The sequence below is a fragment of the Lissotriton helveticus genome, chromosome 3_2, assembly GCF_964261635.1.
Source record: "Lissotriton helveticus chromosome 3_2, aLisHel1.1, whole genome shotgun sequence".
NCBI classification, from domain to species: Eukaryota; Metazoa; Chordata; class Amphibia; order Caudata; family Salamandridae; genus Lissotriton; species Lissotriton helveticus.
Genome location: NC_136062.1, coordinates 439,783,763 through 439,803,201, shown reverse-complemented (window position 1 = coordinate 439,803,201; position 19,439 = coordinate 439,783,763). Strand labels below are relative to the sequence as shown.

Below are 19,439 nucleotides of genomic sequence, written 5' to 3'. Positions count from 1 at the left end.
AAAGCGTTCGACAAAGTAGACTGGACTTATTTAAATGCCATACTACACAAGTTCGACCTGGGTCCCCTATTCACTAAATTAGTCATGTCCCTCTATGCCTGTCCCTCTGCTAGAGTACGGGCTGGTGGCGCCTTTTCCTCCCCGTTTAGCCTAGAACAAGGTACTAGGCAGGGTTGCCCACTATCCCCGTCCTTATTCCTCCTGGCAATTGAACCCTTTCTGTACTATATTAGGGAAAACCCTGAAATTGCAGGAGTTAAGTTCGCAGACTGTACAATCAAGCTCACGGCTTATGCTGATGATGTATTGGTGATGAGTGAAAAAGCTGATAAGGCTATACCGGCGTTACTCTCCACAATCGAAGAATTCTCAAGTGTATCTGGGTACTCCCTGAACAAGGATAAAACTGAGGTGAAGTCATTAAATAATCTGTGTGATAAAAACATCTTGGGCGAATCTGGGCTAACCTGGCAGCCGAGGAGTTTTAAATACTTAGGTTTGGAATTTGAAAGGGATTTGATAACCAACCTAAAAATTAATGAGGAGATACTCTACAAAAAAATACAAAAACTCTTAGATGGCTGGTCTCCAAAGTTCCTCTCATGGTGGGGTAGGGCGGAAACATTAAAAATGATGATCAGTCCCTTGGTGAACTATATGGCATGCATGCTCCCCATGACCTTCTCGGAGGACTTTCTACATAAAGTTGAGAAGTCGCTATCGGACTTCCTGTGGAAAGGGAAGAAACCGAGAATTGCCATGAAGAAACTGCAACTGCCAAAGCTTAAAGGGGGCTTAGGTCTACCAAATTTCAGAAACTACCAAACCGCCTTTCTCTGCAGACAAGGAGCTTCCTGGTTCACCGAAGACCCTACTTATACGCCCTTATGGATTGACATTGAGAAATCCATTATCGGCAAGGCCCCGCTCTCTGCTGTGCTCACAATGGACCTCTCACACCGTACGAATTCTAAATACATCATGCTTAATACCAAGAGAGCTCTTTTGCAGATAGATCGCACTCACAAAACCGGTCTACAAATCCATAATTCATCATCTGCTTCTTTATGGCGTAACCCGTCAATTAAGATTGGCGGATCGCCCATTATATGGGACCACTGGTCTGATAAAGGTGTTAATGTGATTGCAGATCTACACGAAAATAACATGCCACTGCCATTCTCGACTCTGCAGGCTAGACACTCCCTATTGCCGATTGACTTTTACTCGTTCTTGAAGCTAAAGTCAGCCCTATCCACCAGAACGTTCAAGCTAGCGACGCCTTGGCTAAAATCTATGCTCCCTCACTTTCAATCCTCTGGACATTTTGTCTCAAAAATATATAAACTTCTTGCACCAACACCCAACAAATCAATGAGGCGTAACGAAGCCAAATGGGAATCAGAACCAAATAATACTGGAATAAGAATAGACTGGGTCAGGATACATGCATCAGCACTCACACATAAGGTCTCGCCGATACTATCACAGACCAAGTATATGATTCTTAACAGGGCTTTCTGGACCCCACAACGACTATTTAAGGTAGGCCTACGAGACACACCGACTTGCTGGAACTGCTCCTCGGGTATTGGTGACCTTCCACACATGTTATTTAATTGCCCCATGCTTCACACATTTTGGACTAAAATCTTTGACTACATTGGGCACACGTTTGACATACACCCTGCAAGGGAATTCATCTACATTATCCTGGGGGCTTTAGACCCACTACTAAAGGGGGATCATGACCGCCAGCTCCTGGATCTCTTGCTAACACTAGCATGCAAGGTAGTCCTATGCAATTGGAAATCAGCATCTGCGGTCTCTTTTAATGCCTGGAGGGAATGGCTATCCTGCATTAGAGGCACCGACAATCCCGCTCTTCACACATCACCATGGCAGGTTACCAACAAAAAACTATGGTCTTCCTTAGACCAGGCCTCCTTTACCTTCGACCCACCATGTAGCTCCACCAATGAGGTCAATACTTGGCAAATGCGGGGGTGCCGCTGCATGAATTGTACTGGTTATATCCTGTCCACATGGGCTTACCAGCCTTAGACACAATGTGCAGGAACGACAAGTATACCTGCTATTATATGACTAGATCTGGATGGAGAGCTCTACGGAACCGTGTACAACCGTAAGAATGCAATGATGGCATATTTTATTGTTTACCTTGCATATTTGTTTATCCATTTATTTACTCATTCATCTCATATCATTTACAGATCCGGACTGATGTTACCTTCTTGTTTTTACTATGCTTTATTTTCAGTTACTGTATGTATGTATGTATTGTTTTATATGCACTGATCCATGTTTGATTACGGCGTCACTCCAATACGATTGTAATTCTACTGATGCCTCATGGCCGTTATCATTCTTGTTATTGCTTGATAAAAATGATTTGAACTGGAAAAAAAAATGGTCTTATAGATGGAACTATTACAGAGCAAATCACCTACAATGGCGGCTCAACCATGCACACTGTCAACCATTCTGGCTAGTAATACATTAAAAAAAATATAGCACTTACCCAGAGTCAGCCTTTTGCACAGGTTTCCATGACAGCGTCACAGTGCTTTTGTAAGATGGAGGAATGTGAAACAAATCCTAAAACGGGAAAATAACAGCAATGTAAAACACATGGCCTGTACATCTTGGTCTGTAAAATAAGCATTTAACTCTTCAAGCGATCACACTTTGCTACAGACACAAGTAAGAATCATCATGGGGTCTAACGAGATTTAAGTAGGCCTCAAGTCCCAACACGGGGTGTGGGCCGCCTTAGCTACATAGAAGACCTCTTTATTCACAGAGCAGGAAATATCCTTACCCAAGACCAGGTATTCCCTGAAGCTGAAGAAAATACCACAAGAATCCAGAAGGGTATTGCAGCCAAGGGTCTCAAGTCTTTTGCTCTCTACCTGAGATCTCGTTTCCTCTGACATTGCCATAGCCCTCCTCAATCACAAGGGTTATTCTGAACACCAAATTGTACATCTGCTCAAGCCTTGCAATGCTATTTTTAACAAAAGGATGCACTGAGTCCACCCACTCCTTTTTGTACCAAAAATGATAATTGAAGAGGAGCTCATTCACCTGTAGTGTACTGTTTTCTGATGGTCATAGCGTTTCTGTACATTTGCCCCTATAATGGATTGGAAATATCCCTTGACTTGCCTTCACAATTTTATTACTTGCCTAATATTCTCCCAAAAAAGATTGTCCACTGTATCTCATGCCAGCACCTGCTCAGGCATTAACAGCATTAGTCAACACAAACCCACAGGTAATAATTTCAAAACTGGCACATAAATCTAATAGACAATCACTTACACTTAATTCACCACTATCAAACAATTAGTAGATCCAAATAATTTACATTTAAGATTGAGATCAGAAAAGCATAAACTGGCCAAAGAACATGCCCTGTGTGGCTTTATCATCCTATCAAACAATTTCCAACTAAGTTGCGCCCAAACTTTAAGAAGCCAACTTAAGGGGGAGTGGCTTGAGCCCAAGCAAAATTTCAACAGATCTCTCAGCTCCATCCCAACGATCGCAACAGCGGAGCTTTTCAGACACTTCAAGACATGACTTTCAATCAATAGTCTTCTCCAACGTTCCCCGACAATCCGTAAGCCTTTTCCAGTGCAAAATCCTGTTGCCTTCTAGTGCAAAATCATGTTGCCTTTAGTCGGCATACGTGCACTAGCCTGATGCTCCGGAACCCACTACATGGTCGCCGCCATGAGCCTCACGTCCACAGAAGTGGTTTCTACCACCTTTTGACAGCCTGAAAGTCCTCACAGACGCAGCCGTCCCTGAAAGCGATCTACGAACTGGATGGATAAGGTAAGCTCCTGTGCCCCAGATACACACTGCAGACGCCTTCAGTGTCGGAGTAGTCGCTCCAACTTCACAATCACCATTACGTCCGCCACATCCAAACCTACTCGCAACCCCTAAACGTCTGGGCTTAGAACATAAAATCTCCTGCTGCTGAGCAATCCCTAGCGGAATGTGAGTGGTAGCAGTAGCAGCACACCGTGCATGACAGTAGTACACCAGTATGATTCCACATCATGGCTGCCATCAAAACACCAACCAGCCGCCGATAAAAAGACAAGCCTACACCGATGCGACTCCTGTGCATTTGCATCAGCAATCTACAAACATCCAGTGAGTAATCCTCATTACTCAAACGAGTGTTAAAGTATTGGCTTACATACCATGAGCGACGTCATGCTTGCTAATCGGGATAGTAAGGCTAGAAGGGTACCCACATGTTAGAGACCGGGGTCTCTGTTAGCAGGGGTTTACACACTGTCCAAGTAGGACCTGCACACTAGTCCAAGTAAGTAAGGTCCACGCTAAGAATAACCCATGCTCATCCCCTTGGTAGCTTGGCAAAAGCAGTCAGGCATATCCCCAGAGTTAATGTGTAAGGTTTCTGCAAACAAACAGTAACCGTGAAAACGCCACAAAAGTACTGCACACCAGTTTAGAAAATAGCTAATATTTCTAAGTAAAACGAGACCAAAATGACAACAATCCAACATACACAAATCAGAATAAGAGTTTTCCAATATCAGATCAAGTATGATATTTAGAAACACAATAGCTCCAACTGGGCTATCTGGTTGCGCTTGATGAGGACTACGCCATAAAAAGTCAGTCCGGCCTTGGGGAGCATCGGGGATCAAGCAGACTCACTTCCAAGGGCCCAAGAACTGGATTTGGCACCATTTGGCAAGTAGGACTCCCAGCAGAGGAGCAGAGGTGCTATGGGTGAAGCCTTTGAAGGTCCTGAGAATTCCAACCTTAGATAGCAGGACGTAGAGAGCAAAGTCCAGTCCTCTCACTCCCAGGACAGAAGCAGCAGGCCAACACAGCAAAGCGACTAGCAAAGTGGCAGTCCTTCCTGGCAGCACAACAGCTTTTTCCTGGCAGAATGCACTCAATCTAGAGAGTTCACAGAGTATACAGTTTCAGAGGTCCAGTTCTTATACCCATTTTGGACTTTGAAGTAGGGAGACTTCAAAGAAAGGTCTTTGTGGTGCACAAGACCCTGCTCTTCCTTGCCTTGGCTCCAGACACACTACATGTGGTGGTGTCTTTGTAGGATTGGCACCACCATATTCTGGCGCAGGTGTCATCTCCTCCAACCACCCTAGCTCAGGTAGGCTCATCAACCTTGTTATTGCCCATCAGGATATGCAGGGCACACCTCAGCTTCCGGTGTGCTCCTGTCTAGTTGTAATACGCAGAGCTCAACTGTCATCCAACACAGACGTGTAGTCTAGGGACAGGCAGAGCAACCAAATGGTTAAGTAAGATAATACCAACTTCCTAATAGTGGCAGTTTCAGATCTGCAATTTAAAAACCAACTTAACTAAACAGTGTACTTTTAAATTGCAAGTTCAGTGACACCAAACTCCAACTATCTATCTTCTACCGATTGCCTTGTACGATGTTACAAGGCAGCTCCAATGCTAACCTATTGAAGGGATCGGTCTTGCCGTAGAGAAAATGAGTTTAGCAGTTGTTCACTACCAGGGTATGTAAAACAAATGTACACATGCCCTACATTTTAAATCTACTGCACCTTTCCCACAGGGCTACCATGGGCCAACCTTACATATAATAAATGGAAAGGTTTGGGCCTGGCAAGTAGGTGAACTTACCAGGTGGTTGGGCAGTCTGAGATTGCCCACACAGGTGCTGCAGTAGTAGGCCCGAGAGAGGTTTGTAGGGGTACTCAGGTGGGTGGCACAATCCGTGCTGCAATCAGTAGCAGCACTGGAATTACATGCCCTGGGCACATGTAGTACACTGTACTTGGGACTTACTAGTAAATCAAATATTGCAATCATGGAGAAATCAAATGCCATCATGTTTTGGTTACAGAGCAAATGCACTTTAGCAGTGGTCAGCAGTAGTAAAGTGCCTAGAGTCCTAAAAACAGCAAAAACGAAATCCAGGTGTCAAAAACAGGAGGTCAGAAGCAAACAGACAGGGGAAACTCACAAACAAGATGCCAGGTCCAACACATGCACCCCTACCACCTCACTGAAAGTGGGGATTGCTACCCAACCTCTTGGGAGCTCTCATCAAAAAGGCTAAGGAACCTGGAAAGACCATTATTGGAGTGTTCTCTTCCAGGGCAGTGTTCCACCATAAAGCCCATTCCTTGTAGGGAGATTGACTACCTCAACAGTTTAGGATTCTCGCCCCTTATCTGCATTAACCCAGAAGTTAACAAGTAGGGTGTTAGCTTCTTCAGCGCCCAGACGAAAGCAAAAGCTTTCCCTTCTATTGCGCTCCACCTTGGTTTCCTGGGAATTAACTACCTACTAATGAAGGCTACAGGTTCATGTAGGCCGTCCTTGTTTAGCTGTGAAAGCATGGCTCCCACAACATACTCTGAGGCCTCAGTCTGCATCGCAAATTCCTTGGAGAAGTTAGGAGTACAGGTGGAGTCCTTAAGGGTGTCAAAAGCGGTCTGGCATGCCTCTGTCCAGGTCATCTGACTGGGATGCTTCCTGGAAGTCAGCTCTGTCAAGGGGGCAACTATGGGGCTGTATCCCTTGACGAATCTCCAGTGGTAACCGGTGAGATCTAAAAAGGCTCTCCCCTCCATCTGGGTCCTGGGGGGTGCCCAAGCTCATATAGTATCAATCTTTGGTTGCAGGAGCTGCACCTTGCCGCCCCCTACTTGATGTCCCAAGTAAACCACAGACCCCTGCCCTATCTGCACTTACTGGCCTAGATAGTGAGGCGATGTCTGCAGGGCCATCAACACCTTCTGGAGGTGGTACAAATGGTCCTCCAAACTAGAGTTGAAGACTATAATGTCGTCATGGTAGGTTGCACAGAAGTTCTCCAACCCAGCCAGGACCTGGTTAACCAACGTCTGAAATGCGGCAGGGGCGGTCTTCAACAAAAAAGGCATGACCCGGAACCGGTAGTGCCCTTCTGGTGCTGAGAATGCAGACCTCTTGTGCTCCCTCGGTCAAGCAATTGGCCTGTACCCAAACATTAGATCAAACGTACGGAGGAGATTGGAAGCTCCAAACTGATCAATGAGCTCCTCAGCTCGGGGGATGGGGTGTGCGTCAGTTTTCGTTGACCGCATTGAGCCCATGGTAATCCACACAGAACCGTGGTTTAGTTGTGACACCAGGCAGGGTAGTTTTGGGGACCAGAACCACTGGACAGGAGAACGGGATGTTGGAGAGTTTAATGTCCCCCAACACAAGCACCTTAAGAGACCTCCCCTTTGATGATGGCCCTCACTCTGTCAGACAACCTGTACGACTTGTCTGAAAAAGGCAGGCTATCCCCAGAATCAAAGTTGTGAATGCACCATTGGGTGACTCCAGGGATGAGCCAGAACAGAGATGCAAACGGTGTCAGCACCTGGCGTCAGTCTTTCTAATGCTCTGGGGTCAGTGTAGTGGAGATGTTCATACCTTCACTTACCCATCTTGCACTTTAGATGGCAAAAGGTTGGAGAGATGTTCACGCTCCTCTTCCACCCCATCACAAGTGACCAAGAGCATGGTCAACTTGAACCTCTCAAAATGTGAATTGAGGGGGTTTACGTGCAGGACCTGCAAGGGGTTCCGAGGAGTTAGCAAGTTTATCATGTCGAGGACGTCAATTTTGTGCTCCTTTAACTCATAAGGGCCAGACCAGTGGTTTTGTAGAGCATGTGGCTGTACTGGCGCAACCTTTTGACCAGGAAGAAACTCAACATTAAGTGCTATTCTGGTCATACCAACGTTTCATGTCCTCCTGGCTAGTTACCAGATTCTCCTGGGCAAGTTTCTGGAAGCGGGCGGTCTGGTTCCGGAAGGCCAGCATGTAAATGAATACTGGGTGGCTCCATAGGAGCTTGCTCCCAGCCTCCTTTCACCAAACTGATAAGTCCTCTTACATGGTGGTCACACAAACGTTTCAAGGGGTTGAAGCCATCCCCCTTCTACGGTACCTCCCTGTAAGGAAACAGAAAGCATGTCAAAGAGGACGTCCCACTTAGGCCTCATGGAGTCAGAGACCCATAACCAATCCCTTCAGGGTACGGTTGAACCTTTCAACCAACCCATTACTTTAGGGGTAGTAAGGGATGGAGGACTACTATGTTATGCCACACGCCTTCTACATGGCCTTCATGTACAAGGACATGAAGTTGGTACCATGGTCAGGTACCACATGCATGGGTAAACTAATGCGCGTAAAGATCCCCATCAGTGCCCTGGCTACGGTAGGTGCAGTCACCATCCTTAGAGGGATAGCTTCTGGGTAACGGGATCCACCAAGACCATGATGAACCTGTTGCATATGGCTGTCTTGGGATCCAGAGGTTCCACAATGTTAAAGCTCACCCCCCTCGAAAGGGGTGCACGGGAACGGTTGCAGGTGGTACTTGCATCCCCCTGGACCTGCAAAACGCTCCTGCGGCCTTCCTCATTTGGGGCAATATAAGTGGGTGACAAGCCTGTCATGTCTTTTCCTGCCACGAATGACAAGCCAGTGGCACATCACAAGCCAAACCCAGTAGGAAGGCTCTGCAGCGTTGGGGTACCACCAAAACAGGCTCAGCAACCTTAGGCTTGCTGTATAGAGATCATTCTCCCAATAGATCAGGTAAGATTCTGAATCATCAACAGCTGCCTGGTCCTCCGCCTTTTACCGAAGACCCACAAGAGGGAGGCACTCCTTCTGCAACAAATAGAATTCCTCCCTAGTAGAGTCCCATGTAGGTTCTGGTGCATTCCGGCTCAGGATCAGCCCCCCCTCGGACTGGGGGAATTTTTGGAGCAAGTTTCCGGCACCCATTGCCCTTCCGCTTCCTAGCAGGCACCTAAGCCACTGTTTCAAGCTCCAGTGCCTTCTGATCACCCTCTCTGGTGGCCATGGACTGTGGGGTAGGGCATACCCATTCTGGCAATTGAACATCTCAGTACGACTTGAGCTCCAACTCCTGCCAGGTGGTATGCTCCAGGTTGTTGCCCGGCAGAAAAATCAACAACAAATGGAAGGACTCCCAGTTACCTTCAAAGAACAGAAGATGCCACCATTCAAAGGGAACCTGAGCCATCACAAACTGGGCTACCTGTTGTCTACTGCAACTACTTGGTGGACCACATTAGGGACTACCTGCTTTTCTGACAACAGATGACACCAGTTAGTTATCATACTGGCTCCTAGTCCTCCGATTAATGGTCACCCAATGTCTGTACTTCTTAGTGTTGTCAGGCATAAGGATTCGCTGGACCATTCCGCTGTCATCAAGGGAGACAAGGGTTATCTCAGCAGGCTCCCCGCCACTAGCTGGGACCAACTCCGCCCCTAAGTGCTACAATCGCCATTCCCAGTGACTGCCCACCGGCGGGGGCCTGTGCCCACTTGAGACACTTGGGATCCCCCTTCTGGTGCCCTACCCGATTACAAGCAAAAAACACTTCAGAGTTCCCTTCCCCACAGGCTAGACTGAAGGGAACCCACTCTTCTTTACGACAGGGGGGGGGGTGGGAATCCTTACTCTGGAAACTAGTTTGGGGACTTTGCTGAATATACAAAGAACTTTGCAGTGTTTTTAAAACTCCTGCACTTGTACAAAACCGGTCCCCCCAAACTAAACTGGCCCCCTACCCTTCAAGTCGCCCTGGGAAACGCCTGCTCCTGCCTTTTCACTGCTCCTGTCCAGTCCAGTCAGTACTCCTGCTCATGCTCGATCAACACTCCTGCTTCATCAATTCCCCTGCCCCCTCCCTTCTCTTGGCCCGTCGCCGCTCCTGCCCCGCCCGCCGCTAATGTCCCACCCCCGCTCCTGCCCCGTTTGCCGCGTTCACTGCTCTTATGCGTTCACTGCTCCTGCCGGTTACCGCTCCTGCCTATGCCTAATCACCACTCCTGCCCCTGTCACCACTCCTGCCCCTGTCACCACTCCTGCCCCTGTCACCACTCCTGCCCCTGTCACCACTCCTGCCCCTGTCACCACTCCTGCCCCTGTCACCACTCCTGCCCCTGTCACCACTCCTGCCCCTGTCACCACTCCTGCCCCTGTCACTTCTCCTATCCGTTACTTCTCCTGCCCGGTCACCTCTCCTGCCCCATTACCTCTCCTTTCCTGTTGCCTCTTCTGTCTGGTCACTGCTCCTGCCCAATTCACTCTGTGTACAACATTAACAAATTACACAAGGTGTCAAGTTCCCCACAGTACTCTGTCTGGGGAAAGCTCCTCTCTAATCACCAACTCCGATCTCACTGTCACTTGATATGCTAAAGGCAGAGGGCGGATGCATTGTCATTCGAAAGGGGGTAACCAGCCTCAATCGGAATGACAATGGGCCTGCCCTCGGTCGGTGCGAGCTCAGGGGGGGCAGGGGCTGCTGCAGCCTCTGGAGTTCCCAGAGAAGTGCGAGCAGCCCCTGGAATCTAATGAAAAAAGTTATTGTTTTTAAGTCGGACTATTCTTGCCGTACCGGGATGCTTTTATGAAAGTAAAATGTAGGGGAACTGACTGAAATAATTTTTAGAAGTAGGGGAACGCCGTGCCCTTCCGTTCCCGCCCACTTCTACCACTGGGATACAGGGTTTTTTCTATGCCTTGGGAAAATCTCCTGATGACAAAATTGTGTTTAATACCAGAGATAATAACATACTAATCTCCTCTGGGGCCAGATATAGTATGTGCAGTGGACAGGGGTCCAGGGGAGAGCCTGATTTGATGTTAACAGCAGATCCGCCACTTTCTCCTCTGTCATTAGTGGAAAAAACGGCAGGTCATTGTGCTCAGCCCTATGTTCAGATAGAACTAAAGGATTTTCTCCTGTATCCTTAGCTGATTATTCCAAACCGTTATATACAGATTGAACCTTGCTTTGAAAAAAACCCGCTAATTTATCTACAAATTTGTGATCTGGTGTAAAGGTTACACCCGCGGGTATTTCAACAAGGCAGAGTCTGTTTGGAACAGTTCTTTTGGGGAGTTAGTGGCTTCTTGGATTTTGGTAGTGTAATATGCAGCTTTAGCCTGTATGATTGCGGCCTTGTTAGTCTTCAAGGGCAGCAAAATATACTTTCTTAGGTGCATCATCATATTGGGATCTCCAAATACGTTCTTTTTGCCTGCACTTTATCTTTACTCAAGATTAGCAGAATATTTTATTTTATTTATTTTATTTTAGAGGTTTTATATAGCGCTGGCTGGACCCGGGGGCATCAGAGCGCTTTACATATTGTGAGCCAGGAGGTAAAAACACCGGGACCCAACATAGCAGTATTGTATATACACAACAAATACGTCAACATATGGGGGACTTTAGGAGGATAAATATGGGAAGACAAAAAACACCATACTGTGGAGTAAGTGGTAATTACATAGGCACAAAAAATTAAGAAGAGCGCTGGGAAGATAGGGGAGGAAGGAAAGGGAGGATAGTGGTCAGTTAGGTTGATCAGGAAAGGGAGGCTAGGTCAATACATTGGATGGGGTTGGAGAGGGATGATGAGGGCTGAGGGTTGACGACGGAAGGGGGGTGTGAGGGAATGAGAGGGTGGTAGACAGGGAGGGGGAGGTGATGAGAGGAAGGGCGGGCAAGGCAGGTCGCAGGGGGGCGGACGCATCTACGGTCGGACAGAGGTGGCCAGTAAAGGGGAGCAGATAGGGATTAGGGTCCCCAATATTTATTGAGAAGATGTAGTTCGAGTTCTTTTTTGAAGATAAAATAGGAAGGATTGCATCGAAGTTTAGTAGGCAGGGCAATCCAAATGCAGGGAGAATTGCCGGAAAAGGATCGAGACTGAGTGGATTTCTTTTTCATAAGGGGGGGGATAAGAAGGAAGGAGTTAGTGCTTCTCAAGGATCGGGAGCAGCCGGCTTTACTAAGTTTGTTAGTGAGGTAGGATGGTGTGTTCTGATGGAGAGTTTTGTGTGTAATGCAGGCCGTTTTGTAAGTGGACCTACCTTTGAGGGCAGGGGAAATGTGGTCGAATCGTTTACAGTCTGTGATAAGCCTCGCAGCAAGGTAGAGAACAGATTTTAGAGGTGCTAGGTGGATCTTGGGAATTCCAGTAAGAATGGCATTGCCGTAGTCAATTCGTGAGAGTACAAGGGATTGGACTGCTAGTTTGAAATCATCGATAGGGATGAAGGGCTTGATTTTCTTCAGGTGGCGGAGAGTGAAGAGGGCCCCTTTGGCAGAATCGTTGATGTGGACCTTGAGGGTGAGGAGGTTGTCAAGGGAGATCCCTAATGATTTGACTGAATTGGACAGAGATAAGGAGCAGTTGAGGGCATTAAGGTCTTTGATCCAGTTCTGAATGGGGAGCTGATTGTCTTTTGGGGAAAAAAGAATTATTTCAGTTTTTTGGGGGTTGAGTTTGAGGTGGTTCATGTGGAACCAGGCTTGAATCTTGATGAGAGCGTTGTTGAGGTGAAGGATGTCAGCATGAGTTTTTATCTTATAGTAGAGTTGGGTGTCGTCGGCATAGAGATGGTAGTTGATCCTGGCTTGTTTGAGAATGAGTGTTAGGGGTTCCATGAAGAGGTTAAAGAGAGAGGGAGAGAGGATAGAACCTTGCGGAACTCCTAAGGAGATGGGGGTAGGCTTAGATAGGCAGTTCTGGATTTTGATTTGTTGAGTGCGGTGTTGAAGGTAAGAGACAAACCATTTGTGTGTCATACCATTTAGGCCAAATCTATCTCTAAGAATATTAAGTAGAGCAGAGTGATTAACAGTATCAAACGCTGCAGAGAGATCTAGGAGGATCAGAAGGCTAGATTCGTTATTGTCGAGTGAGTGGTGGATGTCGTCTACAATGTTGAGCATGGCGGTTTCCGTACTGCATCCTCTCCTAAAGCCAGATTGGAAGGGGTCAAGTAAGTTAAAGTGTTCAATGTGTCTGTCTAGCTGGAGAAGGACGCATTTTTCAAGGGCTTTAGAGAGAAGGGGAAGGTTGGAGATGGGACGGAGATTGTTGAGATCATTTGGGTCCGCCAGTGGATTTTTGATAATGGGAGAAATTTGTCCAAGTTGCAGAGAAGAGGGGACACAACCGGTGGCAAGGGAGGTGTTGATAATAGCAGTCCAGGGAGGTGTGAAGATATGTTTGAGGTTTTGGAGAAGATTGGAGGGGAGTGGGTCTTTGGTGTGGGAGGAAGGCTTAAGTTCGGTAATGATTTTGAAGACTTCTCTTTCTGTGACAGGCTGGAAATTATGCCATTCGGCATTATTTTTAAGGAGCGTGTTAGGTAGCTTAGGGTCAAGGAGAGTGTGGGGCGGGGAAGGGAGAGGGAGATCATAGTTACGATGGGTCGTAGCGGGAGTAACGGGAGTTATGATGGAGGGGGGTAAAAAGAGATGTCAGGAGTGGTAGTAGGGATCACAGTGGGGAGGAAAGATTGCTCAATCTTTATAATTTTGTCAGAGAAAAATAGAGCTATTTCCTCACATCTAGTCGTCGAGGCTGGTGGAGCATGGGGAACAGAAGCAGTTTGATTGCGTACGATATTGAAAAGTTCTCTAGGTCTGTTCTTAGCTCTGTCTAGTTGAGTCCTGAAGAAGGAAGCTTTTTGTCTCAAGATGTGTTTTTTGCATGACGACATAGCGAGTCTGAGGCGGGCAAGGTTGGAAGGGGAGGGGTGCTGTCGCCAGGATCTCTCCGTCTGTCTGAGTGTGCGTCTTTCCTTATTTAGCTCTGTGTTAAACCAAGATTTTGAGGGGATATTTCTTTGGTTTTTAAGTTTGAGCGGGGCTAGTATGTCAAGAGTGTCACTGACAGCTTTGTTAAAGTGTTCAGTTAGCTCGTTCGCATTGAGGGAGGGGGGCATGGCAAGAAGTTGGGCATGGAGGCTAGATTCAAGAACGCCGGGAGGAATGTGGGTAAGATTTCTGGTCAGTTTCATGGGTTTAATAGTTTTGGTGGGCGGGGGAAAGGTATGGTAGTTATGGAGAACAGGATGAGGTGATGGTCGGACCAGTCTATGGGAATGATGTTAGAAAGGAGGGCTAGATCCTTGCTGTTAATGATAGCGTCAAGGATGGCTCCTTTGTCATGGGTTGGTGCTCGACAGATTTGGTTGAGTTCATTTATTTCGAGAAGGTTAGAGAGTAGGGAGATTGAGGGATCTTTGGTATCATTCCAGTGGAGGTTAAGATCTCCCAGGAAGATGTTTTTAGAGGTGGAGATTGAGGATTGGGTAAGCAGGTTAGATAGCTAGTCAATGAATGGGTGGGGATTTCCGGGGGGGGGGGGGGGGGGAATTACATATATTGTGAAGGCGGATGGGGTTGGAGCCCTGTATTTTGAGTTCAGCTACAAGGTATTCAAAGGAGGAGACTTCGGCGTTATTGATAAGGGAGAGCTGAAGTTCGTCTTTAAAGATGATAGCTACCCCCCGCCTATCTTGATGGGTCTATCTTTCCTGAGGATGGAGTAACCCGGGGGTACGAGGAGATCAAGAATGCTTGCAGAGTGGGTATTAAGCCAGGTTTCCGTAAGAAACGCGATGTCGATGGATTCACTAAGGATTGTTTCAGAGATTTGTGGCATGTTGGGTCGCGGAGCGACAGTTAACTAGCTTTCAGTCGAGGGGTTTAGTTGTCGGTTTGGGAGAGGGGAGGGTGTGGATGGTGGTAAGATGAGGAGGGGGTCTGGGTGAGACCGGTGAGCGGCGAGTACGACTCGTCCCAAGTATAATGGGGATGTTTGCAAAGGGGGGAGGCGTATACACGGTGTATGCGCAGGGAGGATAGGAGTAAAGAAGGTCAGAGACCTCCCCAGGGGAGAGGGTGCAAGAGGAGCGGAGTGGTCTCCGCGATCGGCACAGCAGGGGGGTTGTTTTCCACGGTTTGGCGGTGGGAGGGTTTAAAAGATCTGTGCTAGTAGCGTTTATTCGGGCAGTGAGGTCGTTGGATTTGAGGTTGTAGAAATCGTCCCTGAGTTGAGAGAGATCTCTCGTAAGAGTGGCAAGGTAATGTTCGATGTTGCGAAGGGAGTGTGAGAGAGTAGTGTGGGGGGAAGTAGGGTGTGGGGGGGAGGAGGACAAAGGGGGTTCAGAGTTGGCAGTAGATGGTGGTCTTTTCTGGGGGGGGGAGTGAGCAGGTACATGCGGGAGGCCTATTTTGAGGGGGAGATGAGCGGAGACTGGCAGGAGAGCAGGGAGGGCTGTAATTGAAGGGGAGGAGCAGTGGCATGGCGGGGTAGGGTAGAGAAGTGAACTCGGGGGATAAGGAGTTAAGAGATAAAGGGGTGGAGCAGTTGCGGTGTAGTGTAGGGGTAGTGGGGGGGATAATGGGAGCGGAGATGTTCTGAGGAGGAGAGGATGAGTCGGGAGAAGGGGGGTGCGGATAAGTGTGCTTGAGAAGGTGTAAGGATGAGTTGGGAGAGGAGGATTGGGGAGGGAGAGGAGGATTGGGGAGGGAGAGGAGGATTGGGGAGGGGGAGGAGGATGTAGGGAGGGGGATCTGGGTGGGAAGAGGTAAGATTCGGAGGGTGTGAGTGGGAGGGGAGGAGTGTGGAGGGGGTAGCAGCGGAAGGTGAGTGGAATCGAGGTGGGGAGTAGTGCGGTTAGGTAGTTGTGAGGATGAGTTGGGAGAGGATGGGTGATGAGGTGTTGTGGGAGGTATGGAGTGGTAGACTGTGTGGGGAGGATGCGAGTCTAGGGGGGGTTGGGGAAAAGAGGGCTGGGTGGGGGGACTGAGCGAAATGGGAGGGGGAACTGGTGGGCGGATTGCTTGCGAAGGGGATTGTGAGTGGGGGAGTGTGGTGCAGATCAATGGGAGCGGCGAAGTGGGGAAAGCGGGGGCTGGAGACAACGTATGCAGTGTGTCAGAGGACATAGAAAGATCAGGCAAGGGGGTGGTGGGTTGGGGGTGTGGGGCCTGTGGGGAGAGAGGAAGATGAGTGTCAGGGAGGATATTTACAGTGTTGGAAATATGGAAGGCCAAGGACCGGAAATGGAGTTTGAAGGTATTGAGATGTGGAACGGCCGCTTGAATGAGGATGTTCCCAGTTTTAAAAATGGAGATGTTGATTTCCCCGTTAAAGGTTGATGAGGGAGTGGTGGAAAGTTTGTGGCCATGGGGTATTATGGAAGTTTTAGTGATTGGGATATGTTTTAAGAAGATGCTTTTCCATTTAGAGGGGCGTTTGGAATAAAAAATGTAATTAGTTTTAATAGGGGGCGGTAAGACTGTAATAGTGTCAACTATAAGTGTTTCCGGATTACTAATAAGGAGATTGTGTTTGAGTTTTTTCCTTGCATTTTTGGAAAGTTCCGGAGGTTAAGGGATGGACCAAGAGTTTGGACCGTGTTTAGATAGAGAAAGGTCCTGGGGAGGGGATAATGAGAGGAGGCAAATTGGCAAAGGTGGGGGGAAAAAATCGGAGGGAGAAGTGAGTCGTGCCGGGAGGACAGAGGGTCGAAGTTGTGGGGGGGAGCGTAATGAGGAAAGGGAGGGGTGGAAGGACGCAGTGGAAAGAATGGGAAGGGGAGGGATAGGCCGTGAAGAAGAAATGGACTGTGGTCACAGGATAATGAGTGAGAGAGGGGCCAGAGTCAGGAGAAGTGGGTACGACGGAAGAGGTAGTCAGACGGCGATCAAAGTTAGTGGGATAGGCATAAGGGATTAGTTGAGAGTTAAAATCTTCATACAGTTTTATATGGCCTGCCTTGGACAGTCCAAGTGAGAGGATAGGGTATAAAAAGGTAAAAAGATAAAGAGGGGGGATGGGTAAATAGGTGAGGAGGTATTAAAATAGCAATATGAGGCCACGGACAATAGTACAGCGTAAAACACCAGTCATAAAACAAACAATCAAAGCTGTCACAATAAGATCACTATAAAGTTGTCAATAGGAGGTTATGGGCAGTTAAAACAAAATAGAAGTGGCAGTGATAAAATTAACAAAAACATATGTCATAGTGTAAGACACCATTCAAAAAACAATCAAAGCTGTCACAATAAGATCACTATAAAGTTGTCGAAAGGAGGTCATGGGCAGTTAACACAAAAAAGAAGTGGCCGTGATAAAAATATATAAAACAAATAGGGGCAGGGAAGGAGAGCTAGCAAGACTGGTCAGATAGGAGAGAGAAAAAAACAAGCATTGGAAATGCAATAGGTCTCGCATTAGAAAAGTAGGAGCTAATGGTCTTGTAAATGATGTTTTTTTGTGTCGTTTTTTGAAATAGCTAAATTGATAGCTTTGTCATTTACAATGCCAATAGTTTTAACTTTTGTGAATGTGACACCTATAGCATTTGGAATGCAACATGATTTGTATTTACGTGACTTTGATGGCAGCTCTTGTTGTTATGCCACATTTCTAGAGAGCAGGAGAGTGCAGCAGGGGATAGAAGCACAGCCCTGCAAGCTGAGCGTCCTCCCATCGCACACCCATCTGTGGCTTGAGTGGTGTGAGGGTGAGGGGTGTGTGGGTGAGGGGTGTGAGGGTGAGGGGGTGTATGCTGCTCAATGGGAGAGAGGCTGGCTGATGAGGAAATAAAAGAGTTAGCACGTCTTCTTTTATTTCTTTAGGCTGTATGTTTGAGGCTAGAGTCTGAAAGTATCTAATGCATGCTGATGAATGGGAGAGCAGGTGTGGCGAAATGGTATGAGCTGATGTATGCTGCTGAATGGGACAGAAGCTGGATAATTCGGATGTAAAATAATGTACCCAATATATGATGTTGAATGAGAGAGATGCTGGTTGTTTTGTGTGTATATAGGTAAATTTATCATAAGGTGTGACGAAATGGTATGAGCATAAGTATGCTGCTCAATGGGAGAGAGGCTGGCTGATGATTAATTAAAGGAGTTAGCACGTCTTTTTTTTCTTTAGGCTGTATATTTGAGGCTAGAGTCTGAATGTATCGAATGTATGCTGATGAATGGGAGAGAGGATGGTTGATTTATTTCGAAAGACGTAAAGGTTGACAAAGTTGTGGCGAAATGGTATGAGCTGATGTATGGAGCTGAATGGGAGTGAGTGTGTCTTTAATTGTATTTGTAGATAAGTATGTTTAATGAAAGCCAGCACCCCCTCCTATGACTGTAAGTAGTTAATTTTTTATTGCTTGCGGTGTTTCAAAGTTTTATAATGTAAGCATAGAGGCTAGAGTCTGTAAGTATCAAATGTATGTTGGTCAATGGGATTGAGGCTGTATGTACCCTAAGAGAACGCAAGTTGTAACTTGTAAGCTTTAAGTCTGTGTGCAAAATGTGAACTATAGGAGTTTTGTTAAAAAAAGCGTCACGTTTCCAGTGTTTTTTTTTCTTTCAGTGGGATGTGTTTTTTGTTGTTGTTGTTGATGGGGTTCTAGGGCTAACAACCGGCTCGCATCCTGCTGTTCACATTAGCATATCCCAAAAGCAACTTTCACAACTGATTAGAATCTTGACGACGGCGCTTAAAGCACTCTAGCATCCTGTAGTTTTGTTTACGAAAGCCTTGGAGTCTGGGGCCTGTGTGTTTATGTAAATGGAATTGAAGAGTGGTCCGAGCGGTACAGACGTATTGGTGGGTGTTGTGGGGGTTGGGTGGAGTGTTTAGTGAAGTGGATGGGAGAGAGGCTCTGTGTTTGTTTCGTTCGTAAAAAGCAATCTCCCTTATGACCCACAAGACATACTGTAAATTTTCGCATGCATTTATTGTCCCCAAGCATTGTAAATGTTATAGTAACGTTATTCCAATGATGGCAACATCGGAAATTTTTATTAGGTGCAAGCCTAGAGATACAATCCCCCAAATTTCCATAGCACGCTGTAGAGGGAGGGGGGGGGGAATAGTATGCCTGCTGAATGGTGGTGAGTCTGTGTCTTTTATTAAGTTTGTACACAAGTATGTTTAAAGTAAAGCTAGCCATCCCTCCTGTGCCTCGAAGTTGCTCTCAGTTTTGTGTTACAATGTATGCTGAGAGGTGGCCAGGAGGGGAGAGACGGCCCGGCGGGGATTTCAGTTTCAAGTAGTTTGTTTATTGTGGACTGTATGAGCGTGCTAGAAAGAAAGGGGAGAGGGGGCCAGGAGGGGAGAGACGGACCGGCGGCGATTTCAGTTTCAAGTAGTTTGTTTATTGTGGACTGTATGAGCGTGCTAGAGAAAGGGGAGAGGGGGCCAGGAGGGGAGAGACGGACCGGCGCCCGTCAAAGCGAAAGCCGTGGCTGTATGAGCGTGCTAGAAAGAAAGGGGAGAGGGGGCCAGGAGGGGAAAGACAAACCGGCGGCGATTTCAGAAAGGAGTTTGCACGTCTTCTTTTAATTCTTTAGGCTGCGATTTTTGTGGACTGTATGAGCGTGCTAGAAAGAAAGGGGAGAGGTGGCCAGGAGGGGAGAGACGGACCGGCGCCCGTCAAAGCGAAAGCCGTGGCAGTGAATAAATTAGGGGAGAAGAAATGCCTGAGGCACAGCGCATG

At 47.3% G+C, this 19,439-nt stretch overlaps 1 protein-coding gene across 1 annotated transcript in view; it reads right to left on the bottom strand.

Annotated features, from left to right (window-relative positions):
• Positions 1 to 19,439, bottom strand: part of API5 (apoptosis inhibitor 5) — a 150,336-nt gene that overhangs the window by 16,053 nt on the left and 114,844 nt on the right. The window contains exon 12 of the mRNA XM_078684341.1: positions 2,543 to 2,619. Coding sequence (XP_078540467.1) covers positions 2,543 to 2,619 — 77 coding nt within the window. The remainder of the gene's footprint in view (positions 1 to 2,542; positions 2,620 to 19,439) is intronic.